The sequence below is a fragment of the Macrobrachium nipponense genome, chromosome 3, assembly GCF_015104395.2.
Source record: "Macrobrachium nipponense isolate FS-2020 chromosome 3, ASM1510439v2, whole genome shotgun sequence".
Lineage (NCBI taxonomy): Eukaryota > Metazoa > Arthropoda > Malacostraca > Decapoda > Palaemonidae > Macrobrachium > Macrobrachium nipponense.
The window spans coordinates 97260894-97280893 of NC_087202.1; the positions used below are offsets into that span (position 1 = coordinate 97260894).

Consider the following 20000-nt stretch of genomic DNA (forward strand, 5'->3'; position numbering starts at 1 on the left):
TAGGATATAATATATATATATATATATATATATGTTATATATATATAATATTATACATATATATATATACTATATATATTATATCTATATTATATATATATACATATATTTATCTTGTAATATATAATATAATATAGGGTGAATGCCTATATATCTATGATATAGGATCTATATATGATATAGAAGAAAAAAAGTATAAAGTATATACATATATCTTATATATATAATATATATATATATATACACGTATAGATATATATATATATATATATATATATATATTATATATATATTATACATATATATATATATATATGCGTATAATATATATACACGTAATATATATATATATAATATAATAATATATATATATATTGTCTATACTACGTATATATATATATATAGTATATATATATATATATATATATCTATATTTATATAGAATATATAATATATATATATATATTATAATATATATATATATATAATATATAATATAGAGAGAGAGAGAGAGTAGAGATATATATAGTAGAATATAAATATATAACATTAAATATTATATTTAAAGCAGATATTTATATATTAGTGTGTTTTTAAATATGCGTATGATAGATATAGATAGAGATAGAGATATAGGTATCAGGAGATTAGATACAAGGATATAATATAGTATATATATATATATATATAATACAACGTATATTAGAGATATATAGATATATAATATATATATATATATATATTATAATAGATAGCTATATATATATATGCATTATATTATATACACTTAATCTTAATATATAATATATATATATAATATCTATATATATATATTAATTTATGTTATATATATAATATAATATATATCCTCTATATACATATAATGCCAATATATATATATCTATAATAAATTATCCCTATATTTTATAATTTAAATATATAATCTATAATAGATATATATCTCTACTCTCTTATATATATTGCTTATTTCTTTAAAATAATATAATTCTCTTATATCTATTATATATATATATCTATAGCGTTATATCTAATATATATATCTCTATTATCATTATATATATCTCATTATATATTCTCTATATATAACCATACATAATATTGTAATATGTGTATATAATATGGTTACCCGTAAATATATAATAATATAATAATATATATCTTATATATCTATATTATCTTATACGTATGTATATCTATATATATATATATATATATATATATATATTATATATATATATATATATATATATATATATATATATATATATATCTATATATATATATATATATATATATATATAGAGAGAGAGAGAAGAGAGAGAGAGAGAGAGAGAGAGAGAGAGAGAGAGAGATATTGACAAGCTTAATTAAAATCCAACGTGCGTATGTTATGCAGACCAAAGAATTAAGTACCTGATAGCAACTCCACTATAGAGTTGCCGCTGGGTCATGCAACCTCTCCCCGGAAGAGAGGCACGGAGACCTTCCAAAGTCTATAGACCCTGACACCTGGTAAGACTGACACCACAAGCTGAAAGCGACGCCTAATAAGGTGCTCAAGTTACTCGATTGAATGGAAAATAAATAGGTCTAAGATTTAAAAATAAATAGATAAATAAAAAGGTCAGAGGATGGGGAACAAAGTAAGAGGTGTCTCAAGAGAGAAGGTATATGGGGGAAAGTAACTTGAGTGCATTCATGCACAAATGCTTGGGAGTGCATGGAAGTACAGTTGTGGGGTTATAGTGGCTTCCATACACTACCGATGAAATAGTCTCGATGGCGTAAGCTAAATATATAATACTTTCATGGCTAGCCACGACGAACAATTTAGCCTATTCTTAAGTATTACGATACGGCAAAGATAGATTCTAAGTATAGTGGGCAAACACGTTTAGTCAGTGTTGGGAAAAGATCTAAGGAGAAAATAACGAGAAAAAGAGGCGTAGAGGAGGAGCAGAAAATATTGCTCGAAAGACAATTATGCATCAGCATGAATTTCCAAAAGAACATTTTAGACCAGTGGTTCTAAAACTTTTGATTACCAGCCCCCTCTAAGAGTTGGTCCTTTCCTCCCCGGCCCCTCGCATCTATGAATAACATTCCCGACTAGATTTAAAGGAAAATGAAAGAGAGAGAAAGAGAGGGGGTTTCGAGGGATAGGGAGGGAGGTCAATAATCACAAAACATGATCAGCCCAACGAGCCTAACTAGAATCGTAGACTATATAGGAAACTAACGATAGAAGGTGATACTTTAGCATTTTTTCATCAACTTCTAAATATTGGCTCCTCGCTCTTGTGAAGAGAATAACGAAAAATATGATTAGAGATTATTCTATTTTTCCCTAGGGCTCGCGCCCCCCCTGGAAACCGCTGATGCTCCCCTAGGGGACGCGCCCCCCAGTTTAAGAACCAGTTTTAGACTGAGATAATTTAACGCTGAAGTGACGAACGAAAGCTCGTGTCAGCGCGGTGAAGTGCGATGTGTGGTTGAAGACTAATGAAACTTTTAAAAGGAAAATGACGGTCCAACATAAATATTATTATAATATAATAATCATGCGCTGTAAAAAAAATATATAGCAAACAAAAACTGAAAGACGGACGCAGTCACGTTTGAAGGAATAATTACAAAGTTATGCATGAGGGTGCGTGCTTATAAAAGCTAACGTCAATCACACAGAACACAGAAATAAAAGACTCCACAAACAAAAGAATCCATGAGCTATTAATTAATTCTTCCTAGGGCAGAATGCTACTTCCGCAAAGCTCGTGCAAACTTTGGTCGCTAATATGTTAATAATGGTTGACTTAAGAACCGATCGAGTAGAGATATTCCGGTTGACTACAAACATACGCATATACGAAACGCACTCCGTACATCACAAGTGAATAACAAGGTTATGTGATGTGAGAATCTATCCTCCTAATTCAAAAATAAAGCTGCAACAAAACCAATCTTCGCCCGATTCAGCCACATAAAAAGTGATAAACAGAAAGTATAGTTTCGAAAATGCTGAAATGCATTTCAAGTATCCCGGCCTTCCGCTGCTCAGGTGATTGCGTCATATCTTTGTTTGTTTGTTTGTTTGGATGGATGGATGGTGTTTTTACGTTGCACGGAACCAGTGGTTATCCAGCAACGGGACCAACGGCTTTGCGTGACTTCCGAACCACGACGAGAGTGAACTTCCATCACCAGAAATACACATCTATCACACCTCAATAGAATGCCCGAGAATCGAAATCGCGGCCACCGAGGTGGTACACAAACACCATACCGACCACGCCAATGAGACGCTGCATAGCTTTGCTTCGGACAACAATAAGGAACTGAAATTTGAATTATTTCCCAACCATATGTGATAAAATACAAAACCGCATTTAATCCTGCAGTGGCGGATTTAAAGGGGGCTGGGGCACCTAGTCACGTGCAACCAGCCCCCACCCCCTACACCCCTCCCCACAAAAAGGATATGATTAATGGAACAATGTATTCTTTTAATAAATCCTTATTGGTAGTAAATATCTGCTTACTTAATGATTATTTCAATAACAACTGTACAGCACCGAAAACGATAACAACACCAACAAAAGCTACTACTGTGTATATGAATGTACTACAGAACATATTGATATATATGTACCGTATGTGTGTACATTTACGTATGGTAATCCTAAGTGTCCCTCTAATGAAAGATTTCTGGTTCCGCTCACATACTGGCCCTTCCCTTTTCAATCATTCTCTCTTTTATAAAATACTGTCCATTCAGTCGAATATTTTCTGCCTAGCGTCTTTCTTTATTTTCCTTCCTTTCGACACTGAACCGCTTCATTACCCAATTCATAAACAGTTCGTTACAGATTTATAATTAAACTAAATTAAAATTATCAACAACCTGAATTTTAATAAATCACATAATATGGTCTTGCTTGATTTATAACCTCAGCAATAGGAGGAGTTATAGCTAAGGTAATAAGTAACTTTCAAACGCCAGCTACAGTTACAGAATCTGTATTTATAACATTACGAAAGCGACATCTTAACAAAACAAGGAGCGTGAAGTATTTTACGGACATGCATTATAAAATTCATTACCCGATAAAATAAAAAAACAAGGAAATTATCATTGGAAACTCCATTAATTGCAATGAACCGTTCGCAAAATCTATGATCAACTTGACGGTTATTGATGTAGATTTAACCTGTTCGCAGCCTTTACTATCTACTTATTATTATAAGTGAGAACAACACAACAACAATTTGGCGGAAAAGTAAAGAAACATAAACAAGCCACGGAGGAACTCTCTCTCTCTCTCTCTCTCTCTCTCTCTGACAGTCAATGAATCAATGTATCAACTGACGGGAACCACGCGACATAATTCCTAGAGTAAAAATACCCCCACAGCTCCCGAGGTAATGACTTATGATTTCCAATAACTTTGCATTTTTGAACAAAACTTCCTGTTAAACGCGTTTCAGAAGCACCCAATTTCAGAAGCGCGACTCGGGTGAGACGATGTCATCGTCGGGTGAGACACGGACTCCACATGCCTACAGTCTCCGGACGTCAATTTCCCAAATAAAAACAACGGAAGCTCGACCAGGACAGGATTTGGCACACTTTCTCTGGAAACCAGAGCGCGGGTCCACTGGTGGTCGTTATTGAAGAGGCAGATCGACTGGCTGGCTCTTTCCTGCCGGGCAGCGTCGAAGAACCATGGCGGTTGCGACGCCAGTTTTCAATACAGAATCAATCGGTCCTGCTTACTGCTATAATGCGAACAGACTTAAAATTGTCATATCACGTAACGGGGCCTGCCAAGAGCATACAGACCTGTCTACGAATGAAAATTCATAAAAAATTTCCAGTAAGAGGGACTGCAGAGAAAATTAATCTATTAAGGATTCAGTTTGAGGGGGAAATGCAAGAAAATGAGAAAGACAAAATTAAATTAAGTCAGGGATTCTCTAGCGTTGACAATTTGGCCTACGTATTCCGGGGTATTCTAGTTGGTTATCACATAATTAAGGTCATCAAGAGGCATATTTTACATCAAAATGAATTTCCATCATCATATAACAACAACAATGCAAGCAAACATATGTAATGGATATTACTGATAATATTCCCTGCGAAACGGTTGACATTTTGGCTTTCTATTTCATAAAACGTTTCTTGAATGTACTGTATTTACACTGCACGTTACTTATAGATCATGGTCAACAGATTAATACCATGAATTTGTATACACAGGATTCCAAAAACAAACAATATAGCCGAAGACAAGAAGCGCTTGCCAAATGTCAGTAAAACTTTAAATTGCTTGGTTTGGCAAACGGTACACTTATGATTACTTACGATAAAAAAAATACCTACTTGAAAGGGATAAATACAATACCGCAAAATTCAAGTAAATGTTACATTGAAGAACAAAGGGTAATTCAGGACTGATTATCGCAGATACGAAAGGAAAGTAATGGCGCATCTTAAAAACACGAAATATCAAGAGCTTTAAAGAGTAAATTAGAAGTGTCAGCACGAAAGCCTTGCATAACTGTATTCTTTATTATTTAAACAAAATTTTCAACAAGAAAAATCTCTCCAGTTATAAGGGAACTTGGCTTGCAGGCAAAGTGCTTTTACAACATCACGCGCATACTGCACCAAATTAAGGTTCTCAAAGGCAAAACGGCCACGTTTGACAAAAAAGAGAAATTACTTCTCCCAAATGACACCTGCATGAACAGCAATAAAACTGACATGAAACAAAACCGTTCCGAGAAATGAAAGACAAAAATAAAAGGAGGAGGAGCAGCAGCCATCAATCCCAAGGGTAGAGAAAACTTCCTGGAGAACAAACATTCCCCCACACGGAACAGGGATCGAAGTCGACGCTTCCATTTCTCTATAGTGTCGAGCAGACCGCCTCAAACCTGACTCGTCCGAGTTTCTCGCTCCCACTCTTGTTTCAGAATCTCTTGGAATAATATATAAGCAGATTATTTTGCCAGGATGAGTGGAATGGAATATTTGATTTTGGCATAAAACCAAGCACTGGGACCCATAGAGTCACTCAGCGCTATAGTGACAATGAATAAAAATGGAAACATAAATAATGAGTTCAATGGAATGATATAAATAATGAGTTTGAAATAGATACCCTGATGATCGATGGTTAAAACGGTAAAATGAAGGGATTCGAATTCTAATGAAATTAAAAGTTAACATTTATGATAAAAAAGTAATAAGATAAAATAAAATAAATAAGAAATAATTATATCTATATAAAATTACTAGACATTTTTATAAAATCCACAAGCCTTTCAAAAAAACTCATAACAGGTTACTCAACAATATTTTACGTTTCAGGAAGGTTTCTGACGGGCCGCCCACCCCCCTTTTTTTATTTATTTTATTTTTGTCCATGTCCACTTACACAGGGTTTTAGTTTTAACATCAAACGGGATGCTTTAATACTTAAAGGAAAACAATTCTAACGAAAAAGGCATAAAACGTTTAGTCTGCAAATTTACAGAAGTTTTGTTCATCATCTTTGAAAAGCAGATGTGATATGAAGACATAATCAGAATACACTATATGCTATAGTAGATTCATATCAACCGTGCATTTGATGTCTAGGCCAGTCCCTTACGGCGCTCCTGATTGGCTGTTGATAAGCCAATCACAGGGCTAGAAACTCTCAGTCTCTCTCGAGAGTTCACGTGGTCAGGATCTATGTTCCACCTCTCCAGGGGGTACGTCTTTCAAAAGTATCCCCAGGAGAGGTGGAACATACATCCTGCCTAGGAGAACTCTCGAGAGAGGCAGAGTTTCCTGCCCTGAGATTGGCTTATCAACAGCCAATCAGGAGCGTCGTAAGGGACTGGCCTAGACATCAAATGCACGGCTGATGTGAATCTACTATAACATCAAGATTAACATATCTTAAAATTTATGTTTACATATTTCTACTTTTCCCAGACGATCTGTTTATGATTAATGTACAAAATAACAGCACCGATGACAACACACTAACAGCCCTTCCTTCCCAGCTTGTCATTGACGGAAGACGACGGAGTCCTCGCCATCTACCTTTGCATCTCCTACACAGACCACGAAATAAGACTTCCTGCATCACGAGTACAACGTCAAGAGGAGGAGACTTCCAGGCAGCTAAAATAAAGTAAGCGAGAAAAAGCCAAGAAATATGAGGAGTCCTGAGAAGCCTCAGGCAAATATGAAGCAAGTGGCAGAAGAGGGTCATAACGCGCCCGAATAAAATCAAGACGTTGGCCCCGGAGAAACAGACCTTCACAATAAAACTGGAGATATTTATGAAGACACTCATAAATCCTTATTCTAAGCATTGCTTTCTCCCTCAGTGAGGATAAAGTATGAATGCTATTAAAACTATTTAAAAAAACATGAGAAAAAGAATCAATATGAGCGTCACAGTCTCAAAACGATAAATATAAAATATGAAGAAGAGTCAGCCTCAAAACGAAAGAAAGGCAAAACATGAAATATGAAGGAACATTAAAGTAAATTTTTTTTCCTGAAATCCGGCAACTTGCCCGAAGTTATGCAAGTCAAATCTCGGAGGGCCCATTTGAAGCTGTCCTATTAGAATCAGTAGGAGATCATCGGGCTATCGCCTTTTCAAGGAAGATTTGATTTAAATAGATTTTTGGCATTATGCCAAGCACTGGGATAACTAAGACCATTCAGCGCTGAAACAGAAATTGACAGTAAAAGGTTTGAAAGGTGCTACAGGAGGAAAACCTCGCAGTTGCATTTTGAAACAATTGTTAGGAGAGGGTGAACAGAAAGATGGAAGAAAGAGAATATGAACGGAGGTACGAGTAGAAGGAATGAAAGTAATAGTTGCAGCTATGGGCCGAAGGGACGCTGCAAAGAATCTTAAGGAATGCCTACATTGCACCGAATGAAGGCCTTTTCAAGGAAGTACAGGGAAGGCAGAAAAAAGACGAGACAGTATGTGAAAAAAACTATACACAGAGATATAGTAGAAAGACAAGAGAGTTAAAATAAAAATAAAAACTACAATGAGGAAACGGAACGAAACCGATTTAAAAAACAAAAATGACGGGGAAAAGATATGGAGGCAGAAGAATCTGATGTATAAAAAACAAAGCCCGATTCTAAAACAAGGAAAGATTGGACCCGAAAATATAGACAAATAAGAGCATCGATGAGTGACAAGAAAGGGAAGAAAAGTGCGAATGAATGAAAAGGAAAAGATAAGAAATTTAAGAAGAATAATCGTTCCTTAGAAAAATAACGAGAGAGTGACAAGAGAAAGCTAATGCAAAAGTAGGGGGAGACTACAATACGAAAAAGTAAATTAAAAAAACTAAATTAGACAACGAGACGGCAGGAGCATGAGAGAGAGAGAGAGAGAGAGAGAGAGATTGCAGCAATATCTGCTTGATAAAATCAATCAGTTTAAAGCGGGACACGAACACGGAAAGAATAAGTTACTTATTTCTTGCGCAACACAACCTGCTTCACTTGTAGACAAAATCTGAAGACTTCTCAGTACTGAATTATGTTTAACTGGAGATAAACAGAATCTCCTTCTTGTCAATTCATGATTACAATATCTTTGTCCTCACCCACTAGCAACAATTCCACAAATAATAACCATGCGTACCTACCATTCACTAAAATGCATTTCCTATATTCCTTAATGCTATTCACGAATCAATTCCCGAGAAGACTTGACACACGAATAAGAGTTGACTCCAAACGCTCCCATAATCATAAACTGCATTCTCTCTCTCTCTCTCTCTCTCTCTCTCTCTCTCTCTCTCTCTCTCTCGATATTTTGTACACGACCTTTGCCCAATAGAAAAGGGAATCATTAAAAAAATATGGAAATTTTATCACGGAATAAATTCCATTTTTGTATGTTAGTATTGACGTGTAAATCATGAGCGAGTGGCTGTAACACTTTCGACTGTTGAATTGAAGTTTTGTGTGGATGAAGAAAATGCAAAATCATCGTAAACCCCAAAATCCGACGCCCTTTCTTATCCGTTTCATAGACTCCTTGGAAAAATAACCCCAGAGGCGCCATGAAAATGTTCAGCTGATCACATGAACATAACTTTTGAACTGCTCCTCACTCTCATTAAGTACTCTCGGAAATGGCAAGGAATATATCAGAGTGGCGTTCTCAATGCTTTTTTTTTTCTTCATTTTTCTTCTAAATATATTCGATTGCAACTCGATTCCAAGCTGAATAAGTTCAGCGAAACATGGATATTTATTTGCGCATCGGCAAAATTTGCGTTTGCAAGCCATGTTTAATGGCGCAATATGGAAACAAACGAATGAGGAGTTCAGCTTCTTTTGAGAGAGAGAGAGAGAGAGAGAGAGAGAGAGAGAGAGAGAGAGAGAGAGAGAGAAAAGGTAAGTTTTACGAGTGCGTTTGGAATGCACCCAAAAGCTGATAAAATCCGGCAAGAAAATAAGAGACGTCGCATTACAAGGGGGTTAGAGGCCCTAACGACGGAGGGACATTTCTTTTATGCGTCGTTAAGTGGAAATTTTCCCAAATGAACCCCCGGAAACGGATTCACTCTTCTTGTTGGCTTCACCCTTTATGTCCTCGAGTAGTTTGTCACTGAAACAACTGCGACATCTACGACTTAATATTAATAGGAAATGCTAAACATGCGATCACAACGATGAAAAAAGGTGCGGGGTAATGCCAATGATATAACACGATTAAACCAGGTCTATCAGAAATCAAGAATTGCCACGATAGCAAATTAGACATTAGACTAAATTTTCACGAATTATAAATAAATTGAATTTGGACATAAATCTAATAACCTTTCCAAAAATAACAATAATCGCATAGCTGAAGTTTGCTGTAAAAATTTAATTATCAGTGAATGTAAGATCTAATTTTCATGATTAAAAACATTCATTTTTAAGAGATGATAATGGGACTTTCTCTGAACGCTTTTCATAATCAAGGCTAGGTTATATATGGACCTTGGTCATAATAATTGGATATTAAGCATCAGACGTATTTTGAATTTGGTTATAAAATGGAAGCAGGGTAGCGTCAATCTTAAAGTTTAGACTGAACGTTATTTTAATCACAAAAGGCAGCAATTTTGAGTAAACTGAACTTCACCACAGATATACAGCATGGTTTATAAAAAAAGAATTTTAAAAAGTAAAAAATCCGCCGAGGTTTCGTCGAAGCAATCGAGTTGTTTGTACAGCGTATAATCAATACCAACGAAAATAGTTCTATCTTTCTGTGGTTTCGGGTCTAATGAAACTTTAACTACGGTCAAGGGAAAGTGAATGGAAGCAGACTGGTAATCGGAATACAACGTGAATACGCACAATCAAAAACTTAGGTTAAATATAATTATCTTTAATAAATTTAGCGATTTCCAAAATTTATTTAAAGGAATATCTATTACCTCGTTCTACATAACAAGCAATTGTATTTAGCAATTAGTAGTCTAATGCAGCAGTTATCTCTGAAAACATCAAACGAAATGAAATAATGGCCACAAATGTATTTATGTTGACAGCTTTATAAAATTTTCAAAGGCCAGTTCTTATGTTATTGTTATCATCATCATCATCATCATCATCATTATTATTATTATTATTATTATTATTATTATTATTATTATTATTATTATTATTATTATTATTATTATTGAGTATACGTACTAAATGACCAATCCTAAAGTCAGGTAGCAAAAGTCCATAGAGCAAAATAATGCGCAAGGAATGAGAAGTGAATATATCGGCCATAAATATATTTGAATATATACATATACTAATAATATATCATATTTAATATATATATATATATATATATATTTATATATATATATGTATACCATATATATATATAAAAATTAAGCCATATATATATATATATATATATATATATATATATATAGTATATATATATATATATATACATGAGTGAATAGAAATGAGAATACAATTCATAAATAAATAAAGCTTCTAGTGAAAGCATGAGTGCTTGAGTATACCTCAGAGCAAGGGAACTCGACCCAAAGACTGCATATGACCCATGACTGAAGCAGTGTTATGGTAGGACACCTAGACGTGGCACGTGAGATAACCCACAGCAGCCACAAATAGCAATACAGACACCCCCAATCAATTTAGCACATTCTTAGTGGGGCCTGGCAAAACATAAGTGATAGGGGGTGTTGGTGACTGCTCCTGGTGGCTGGCCAAAAACCACGATTTTCTCCTAAACAGTAAAAGATCCGAGAAAAGATTCTTAAGCTCGATTGTTTAATTATTCACTCAGTAGCAATAAAGTATTTCACTGTGTATACGCTAACTTTCCTGATAGGCTGAATGTTCCATGTACCTAAAGTTACATTTATAACCTTCATAATAATTCATAGTAGCCGGAGCTTCGTTATAACTATAAGTCACGGTAAGAATAATAAGCCATACCCTTGAAAGAGAATGGAAAATGCAGAAAACCCCGACAGGACAAGGAGTTCCTATAACGCTCACTGAAAAGATTCCAGTTTCAGTGGGGGTAATTACCAGATGATTTAGGACCTGCAAGGGGATGGAAGCTTTTGGAAGCGAGGCACAATCCTGAGAGCGAGGAAGATTAATCAATATCTCTAAAGCATGAAAAAGTGCACCTCCTGCTGCATGCCCAAAAGACAAGCCCCCACACATCCTAGCATTCCTTCTCTCTCTCTCTCTCTCTCTCTCTCTCTCATGACTCAGACACTGCATATCGATTATTGAACGTTTAATGTTCTGCTGCCCAGCCCACGGGGTGGGGCTGGGTTTGTTGTAGTTCACCGGTGCGGTATTAACAGCAGCAGCAGCAGCAGCAGCAGCAACAGCGGCAGCAGCAACAGCAGCGGCAGTAGCAGCAGCTGATTTCCGTCAAGCCCGAAGAATGGTGATCAAACTTCGTCCTCAACCTCCACCGAATTCCTTCCGAAAATCCTTGGAGCGGGAGGACCGACCAGTCCCGAACTCGCCTCCCTCCGTTCACGCATGCACACACACACACACACACACACACTCAGCTGGACACTTCCGAGTCACGCATTCTTTGCTAGCTACATCAAATAAGGTCTCAGTAGGTCAAGACCTTCCATGTACTTTTTATTAAGGTCAAATACTTGCCTGAGCTTTTTGCCATTATTTCGTATTACTTTCGACAGACGCACAGAAAATACTCCCAAACCCAAACTCAATGTAAGTGTTAAAATTAGTGTTTCAAACTGTGATCAGGATTCCAAATCATGCCGTCGCAATAATTTATAATATGGCTGGGTAGATCTGGGTACTTATCCGCGGCGGCCTAGACTATGGCAGTTGCGGTGTTTCTATGCAGTTTTACCTACTGAACAAGAATTTTAAGTAATATTTATTCGGACGACTGTAATTAACCCCAGGGGACCAGTACTAAACATTGGACGCCCCAATCCCTAGTAGATGTCGTATCCGCGGTTATGTTCCTTGCAGTCCGTGCGGACTGCTTCTGTAGAAATACCTATGGCTGAATTAAGGGACGATAAATTAATGTAGGAGTTCACGATACCATCGAGCTTTTCCATAAAACGATGCATTTCGACGAGCTAGTAAAACTTAATTATCTTTGTTTAATCTAGCTAAAACGAACTTCTGATACCGAGTAAATGTTGACTTCCCGAATTCCTTAAAATTTCAAATTTTGAAAATGAAAGTATAAGAAAGTTTTGACTTCATTGCGAAAACTGAAACGGGAGCTACAATTGGCTAAAAAAATTATCCAATTCATTTCCTAATCTGCCGACTGTCTCTCATGGAACTTGTTCTTCAAGCCCCAGTCATCACTTGGCAAAGAAAGCATCGCATTGCATCTATTTCTTCTGATCAATAACATCATTTGAGCAACATTCTACACGACGTGTAATTGATTATTTGACATCACGACGTACAATGATCCAAGGCATGTCCGTCAACATTGCTGAGGGACAACTAAAGCTTGTCATAAATAAATGAAAACAACGTTTCGGTAAATTTTGCGAAAGGGTTCAACGCACGTAAAGTAAAGGCGTGATCATTTGGTAAAGGACGACAGCTCATTAAATCATTAACGAAGTCTTCTTATACACTACAGTGTCGATGGAATCCTCCGAGCAATAAAGTGACTACATGACCACCAGGACTAATAAGCTCAAGGGAATAGGCTTTTTCACTTTCTTCTTTAGCGTCCCGCAGGTTTCGTTCGCTCTCGTTGGCTCTCTCTTTTGTTACACAGCGAACTATCAGCCGTCCTACAGGTTCAAATCAAATCAATTATATGCTGTAGCAAGTTGAACGACGTCCAAGCATTAAAAAACATAAGCAGTCGTTTTACTAGACTTTCAATTCTTACTGAAAATAGCCATAACTAATTCCATGAAAATAAAAAAATCAAATAAACAAAACCGTACAGCGAGACGTATTCCGTCGCAAATTGAAGGTGAGTACTCGGCGGTTTAATGATCAGAGGTATCAAGATACAGTAAAAAAAATATTATTAGCGATCGTTTCATTTTACCTAACAAACACTAGCACAAAAGAGTACCCAAGAATATTGACTCTCTCCAGAGATGCGAGTGGTGGTTACGGAAAGGATTCTACTGACCACAAGAGTCGGGTGGAGCTGTTTGGTGGGGAGGTGGGAGGGGGATTGGGGTGGGGGTCCCACGTGGAGAACGGTGGCTGAGCGAAGACGGCAATCTTGGTTTAGGGCGGGGGGAGCTGGCAATGGGTTGGCTTGGGAGGGGAGGTTTTCGTTCAATACATGTTATGGCAATGTCATCAAACTTGCGATCCTCTCTCTCTCTCTCTCTCTCTCTCTCTCTCTCTCTCTCTCTCTCTCTTCATTTCAACAAATGATACGTAACTTGTGTCCCAAAACAATTGTGTGTTTAGCTGGCATGGATGATTGCACCTGCATTTTATTCAAACAAATACGCCACTCTAAATCAAAATGTCGCCGTCGAGTCAGTCAGCCACGTAAATAAATGAAAGACATCATTACAACACGAGTGACTGGTGTGCAAAAGGTTCTCGCGTACTACCATTCATCCTCCAACAAAATAAGAATACGTAGCCACCACGTGACACAACACTGCCAAAGGCAACATCATCCACAAGGCAGTGTTGCAGCTCCCTCGATCGAGATCTAAGATTGCCAGTGCTATAGCAGTTTCTTAATTCAAATCAAAATTTAAGAGATTAATCTCTGGGCCATGGTCGATTTCCATAAAACGTTGCTTCACATCCGCCAGTAAAAAAAAAAAATTAAACAATGCCAACGAAAAATCCAATGAAAGAGAGCGAGACTTGCAGAAGAATCTTAAAATTCTAAGTAATCCAAATAACAAAGAAAAAGAACTTTCATTTGGGTGTGAAAATATCAACCAGACGGCAAATTAACTGTCAACTTGTAGGTACTTCAGTCAATCAAAAGGGGCGTCCCCTTCAAAAAATCCTGAAAAATGCACCAGCATTTCTAAACATTACCTTAGTATATATGCGCGTGAGCGCTACAGTAACGACCCCCAGTAATTCATTTGTTTCAAACATATGCACAAATAGACAATATAAGTATTTTTCTCCAGTTTTACTTTTAGAAGGCCAATGAAAGGATTCAGAGAACTCCTTTGACTTTCGAATCACAAATATATATATATATATATATATATATATATATATATATATATATATATATATATATATATATACATGAATAATTTTGATTAATTTCAGGTACCATCGAATCAAGACACTTACACTGCAACGAACGTGGAATAATGTGTATGTGTTCTTACCACTATTATTATCACTAATTATTATTATTTCTGCAGTTAGTTACTACTGTTATTCAACCTCAGAAGTGCTTTCTTTTAGAATGCATATCACTCCTTTCATTTTATCTATCTTTTTTATATAAAGGTAAATGTGATTATACATATATATATAATATATATATATATAAATATATATATATATAGTATATATATAAAAATCACATTTACCTTTATATAAAAACACTGAACAGTTAAAACCCAATACTGATGTCAGGGGTTATTCCACTGAGACTCGACCCTTTTGGTGTCTTGTACATGTATCTTTTTTTTTCATGCTGCGCCTCCCACAGGAGGCCTAATCAAATAAAAAAAAAATCCAAAGATCTAATATCCACGTGATATTGCGCGGCCCGAAGGAATTCGCAGGACGTTTCCCTTACCTTATGAAAGAGATGCATGTTCTAGCAACGCGCCCTCTGTACGGCTGGAGTTCCTTGGAGAACAACACCTCGTCCTTGTTTTGGTCCTCGTCCCGCAGTCGCTTCGCTTCTTGTCTGGCGTACTCTGCTAAATTGGCCGAGTAGCGGCCATACATCTGAAAACGCAAGAACAAGGATATCATTAACTAACGAACATGGTAGATGCTTACCGGGTAGATCAAGGTAATAACTCCGCGTCGGGTGTTTCTTTGCATATTAGTTTCCTGTAGTATTTTATGTTGCTTATTAAGATTTTAACGTTATTTTGGGGGGAGACTGACTGTAATTAAGCCCCGGGGGCCAGTACTCAAAACGGCGAAATACAATTTACTGACCAATCCCAAGTGGCTGTCGTTTTCGAAGGAAAGTTCCTGCAGTCCGTGCGGAGTTATTGCCTAGAATTACCGCCGCTTACCTATCCAAACACTTACCTTTCAGTCGTCAGGGAAATCACTTTCTTTAAGCAACGGTAATCATTCGAAAAGCTATTTTAACTTTAGTGAATGACCTCTTCTGTTCCACCTATAAATGACTACAAACATCAAAGATTCCATTTAAACTATGATGAAAGTGCTCCTGATCCATTTTAAGGGACTGTCAATTTTGCTAACTATCTGTTCATCACTTACTATCATCGAACATCGAAGATACACGTTTTCAGCGACAATACCTTGTTGCAGTACACTACCACTCACGTTATTCCATAACTTTTTATGGCACAAGTCCTAGGTACTACTTCCAAAGTAAGTATCCACAAAGCTCATGGCAATGGGCCCAGTTAAAACAGTAACACAAAGGAAATCGAACTGTTCCTGGAAAACGTGAGGAAGTGACGGCAGGTTCTAGAATCACTTACATGAAAAGATGCTGCTATGTGCCACTAAGCCTAACCACATCACCGACTTCACAACTTTTACAAAGTCTGGCCTGCGATCACATTCGCCTCACAAAATATCAGCAAGGTAAATAATCCTCGTCCGATTATTATTATTAATATTATTATCATTATGTGACGACAGACACGTTTACTCGTCATATAAACAAAAGTGTGAGGTCAGCTTCTTGCTATGGTTGGAAGTCTAATATAAAATAGACCTTAAATGATTAAATCACACAATGTGATTATGACAACCTTAATATAAGGCAAAACCAATGAATTGCGAAGTATCGTTACGGTAGGATCATTTTCAAAGTAAAATACCAAACCTGAAACAGACCTTACTGAGAGGAGAGAGAGAGAGAGAGAGAGAGAGAGAGAGAGAGAGAGAGAGAGACTGTGTAGGAAACATTAATTTTCTCCTATGGGAAATACGACAGACCGAAGTAGGAAAAATAAAAATTCACGATTCTGCGGAGACTGGAAATTAATATCTGGAACAGTTGTATGCCACTGACTTCAGCAATGTGTGTCACATATGTCACATATATAACATGCAAGCTCAGAGGGAAGGCAAGGTTCAAAGACTGTGACGACAGACTGTATATAATAGCTTTCAGCCCCGGAAGGCTTTAGAATCTGCTATAAAAGGCTGCTGACAAATTAAAATGGGTTTCCATATCAAACGAAGAATGGGAATCTCTTTTAACGACAGCCTCTGCTGACAAGAAATTGTTCATACAGCAAGATCAACAAAATGAGCACAGAACATGAAGGTCCTTTCGAACCTATACAGATGTGGGCTGGAGACACGGCTGACTGCGAAAAAGTCATTTATATACATCACCCTCAATAGACTATGATAAAATGCTCAGTTATTTGTAACACTGAACGTCAGAGAAAGAAAATATTGACGAATACCTTTTGGGAGGCTTTTTCCTTCGTTCATGACTTCAAACGCTGCAACCCGTCTATTTTCAGAAATGACAAAGCATAGGAACAGCAACCGCTGGATATATAAAATACTGCTGAACGCTGCGGAGAGAAAAACTTATGCGACAGCGCCCGAATATCAAAAAGGCGGGAAAATTCTTTCAAGGTTGAGAAAGATTTTGGAGAGTGCAAAAAATGTTTCCCGAAAATTTCTTCACTAAATTTATTCTTAATTAAGATATACACCAAAATAACCAGGGGTAGGTTATTTTAGATACTTCGTAAGATTTAGCCCAAATCGGATGACGATTTAGATGTTCATGAGTAATAACATTACTAATATATAGGCTATTTTATTATTAATATTGTCCAGACAGAGTTGCTAGCGAATAATACTCCTATCAAGACGTTAAATTTTGAGGGGATGAAGTCCTTATCTAGTCTTTCCCGAAAAAAAAAATTCATGTTTCTAACAAGATCAAACCAAATTAATGAACCCAGTAGAGGGTTGTGCCGTCAGTGTACCTCACACGGTGCACTGTAGGCGTAGCTAAAGGTCGTTTGCAGTGTACCTTAAGCCTCTGGCTGCACCTTGGAGGAATAATAGTCCTAAAGGGCTGCACCCACTTTTTGGCCTTTTTCTTGACCTCCAATCCCGCTACCTGTCTTCCTTGTTGTCCCAAGTGAAAACTGGTAGTTGGAGAGGTTGGACGGCGAGTCAATGGCTGAAAGTGCGCAAATGCTTGGCTTTATAGCCTCATTTTCTTAAATCAAATGAAAATGAATAGGTTAACCAACACTAAATGCACCAAAATCTTCCTATTTTCAAAAGCAAGTTCCTAGACGTCTCTCAATTTTGGAGGCCGGTCAAGTGCTGGGATTTAAAACCGCCCATGAAGGTGCACCACCACCACCCTCACGCTCGAAAAAAAAAAAAAAAAATAAAATGGACCAAAAGAAATCCAGCGGCGCGGAGGGAAAAGCTAACGAAGGAAGACGGACACCAGAATACAAAGTAACCAACCTCTGAAAGCATGAGAACATGAAAAAAAAGGGTACAGTAAAGGAGCCTCTTTGGAGGCTAATAAAAGTTTCGGGAACTTTTGAAACGAAGTTATGCGAGGTTCCCAAGAAAATTTCGCATCCAGCCGTCACGGAGCCAACGTCCAAAACAGAACACTTCTCGCAATATTCCTTCCCCAGGAAACCTGGAACAAGTTTAATTCAAAAGTCGGAGTACGACATGTCAGGACAGCAGCAAGAATTCCCCTCTTAGCGCATTTCACAGAAATTTAAAATTTACTTCCTTGGCATAGACCTAAGTTGGCACTTTAATTGAGTGAACATGACGGCGCGAAGGGAACTAGATTAACAAAGAAATGGACAAGATATGCCACATCGGAAAAAACGAACGGTAATATCGTAAAGCTCTCGAAACGTAGCGGTAATATGGAAGGGTAATACGATTTGCACACGAAAGCGGCAGCAAACGCCACAAAGTGCACGAGTAAGAGGGACGCGTAGAAAATGGAAAGTTGATCGGTGCAACCCGAGACGATGCATTACATCAGGAAGGGGAGAGAAACCACCGCTGCATACAATTTCTACATTAATGCTTACAGAAAACGACTCTTAAGCTAAAACCGCCACCTGAAACTGAAGGCAGCAGAAGAAACCCAAATCATGATGCAACTGAGGGAAAGCCAGAGACCGAGACAACCGCAACCCGCAGTGATTATGGTGATAACTAACCGCCTGTATTAAGTCTACAGGGAAATCTGACCAAGTGTGCAATGACAATCAAGTATGACATAATCAATATGATCAATAGCTAATGCAGGTAAAACGCAGATTGTCACAATTTTGGACGAATGTGAAGAAAACGAGTGATGAAGACAAAGAATACTTATAAGTTACTAAAATGAATTACATGTGCGTATCCTGTCGTTTTTCTTTATGCGCTGAATCTACATAAACATTTAACTGAATCTCACACGATCCATTCTCCTGAATTTCAGGCGACCTTCCCTCCAAAAACGCAAGAGGGGACAACCAATAACACAACAGTCGATTGTTAACTATAGCAAACAGGAACCATAATCAGGCCTCGAATTGCTACAGTAGTTTAAAACAGTCCTTATCTACAGTGCAAAATCATAACCATTGTGTGATTTATCAGGGGAAAAAGAAGAAGCTTCTAAATATACGACTGGGAAAGAAAATGACCCTCTTCGAGGTGTTAACGTACCTTTCAACGGCAACAATTCAAGAAAGTTTTATTTGCACAATTCACAACTAATGCCACAAAAACAACAGTAAAGCAAATTTCACTACATTATAGTCTAATTTAATGACACTCGGTTACTGGGTTGTTATATATTCCTGCCACCAAAAACTATGAGTTTAATAAATATTTTTAAAGTATTGTATTATACAGAGAAGAAATTTCAATTTTAAGCTATTTACAGTCAAAGGCTGAACGACAAAGCATCTAGTAACAAAAAACAAAAAATACATTTAAAAAAATAAGACTGAACCGACAAGGTACCACCATCTCTGCTTACTAATAAAAAGGTGTAATTAATAATTCTGGTGCAGTTGCTTTTGTGCTTCTGTTGTCATGAAAGCAATGTCTTAGGGGTCTAAGATGACATTTATGTGAAGGAAACATACTCAGCGCTTCAACAGTAGGCTAGTGTTGGGAGTTGAAGTTGTCAAAAGTAAGGAAAAAAAAGGATGAAGATTGAGACGAAATGCAAGACTAAAACCGAACGATCTCGAACATGTTTTCTCATGATACCGATACGTCCTCGAATGTTAGTGCT

General features: G+C 36.9%; 1 protein-coding gene across 9 annotated transcripts in view; it reads right to left on the reverse strand.

Annotated features, from left to right (window-relative positions):
* Positions 1 to 20000, reverse strand: part of LOC135221902 (chloride channel protein 2-like) — a 280662-nt gene that overhangs the window by 33902 nt on the left and 226760 nt on the right. For all 9 annotated transcript variants that reach the window (XM_064259894.1, XM_064259892.1, XM_064259893.1 and 6 more), the window contains one exon: positions 15327 to 15481. In XM_064259894.1, coding sequence (XP_064115964.1) covers positions 15327 to 15481 — 155 coding nt within the window. The remainder of the gene's footprint in view (positions 1 to 15326; positions 15482 to 20000) is intronic.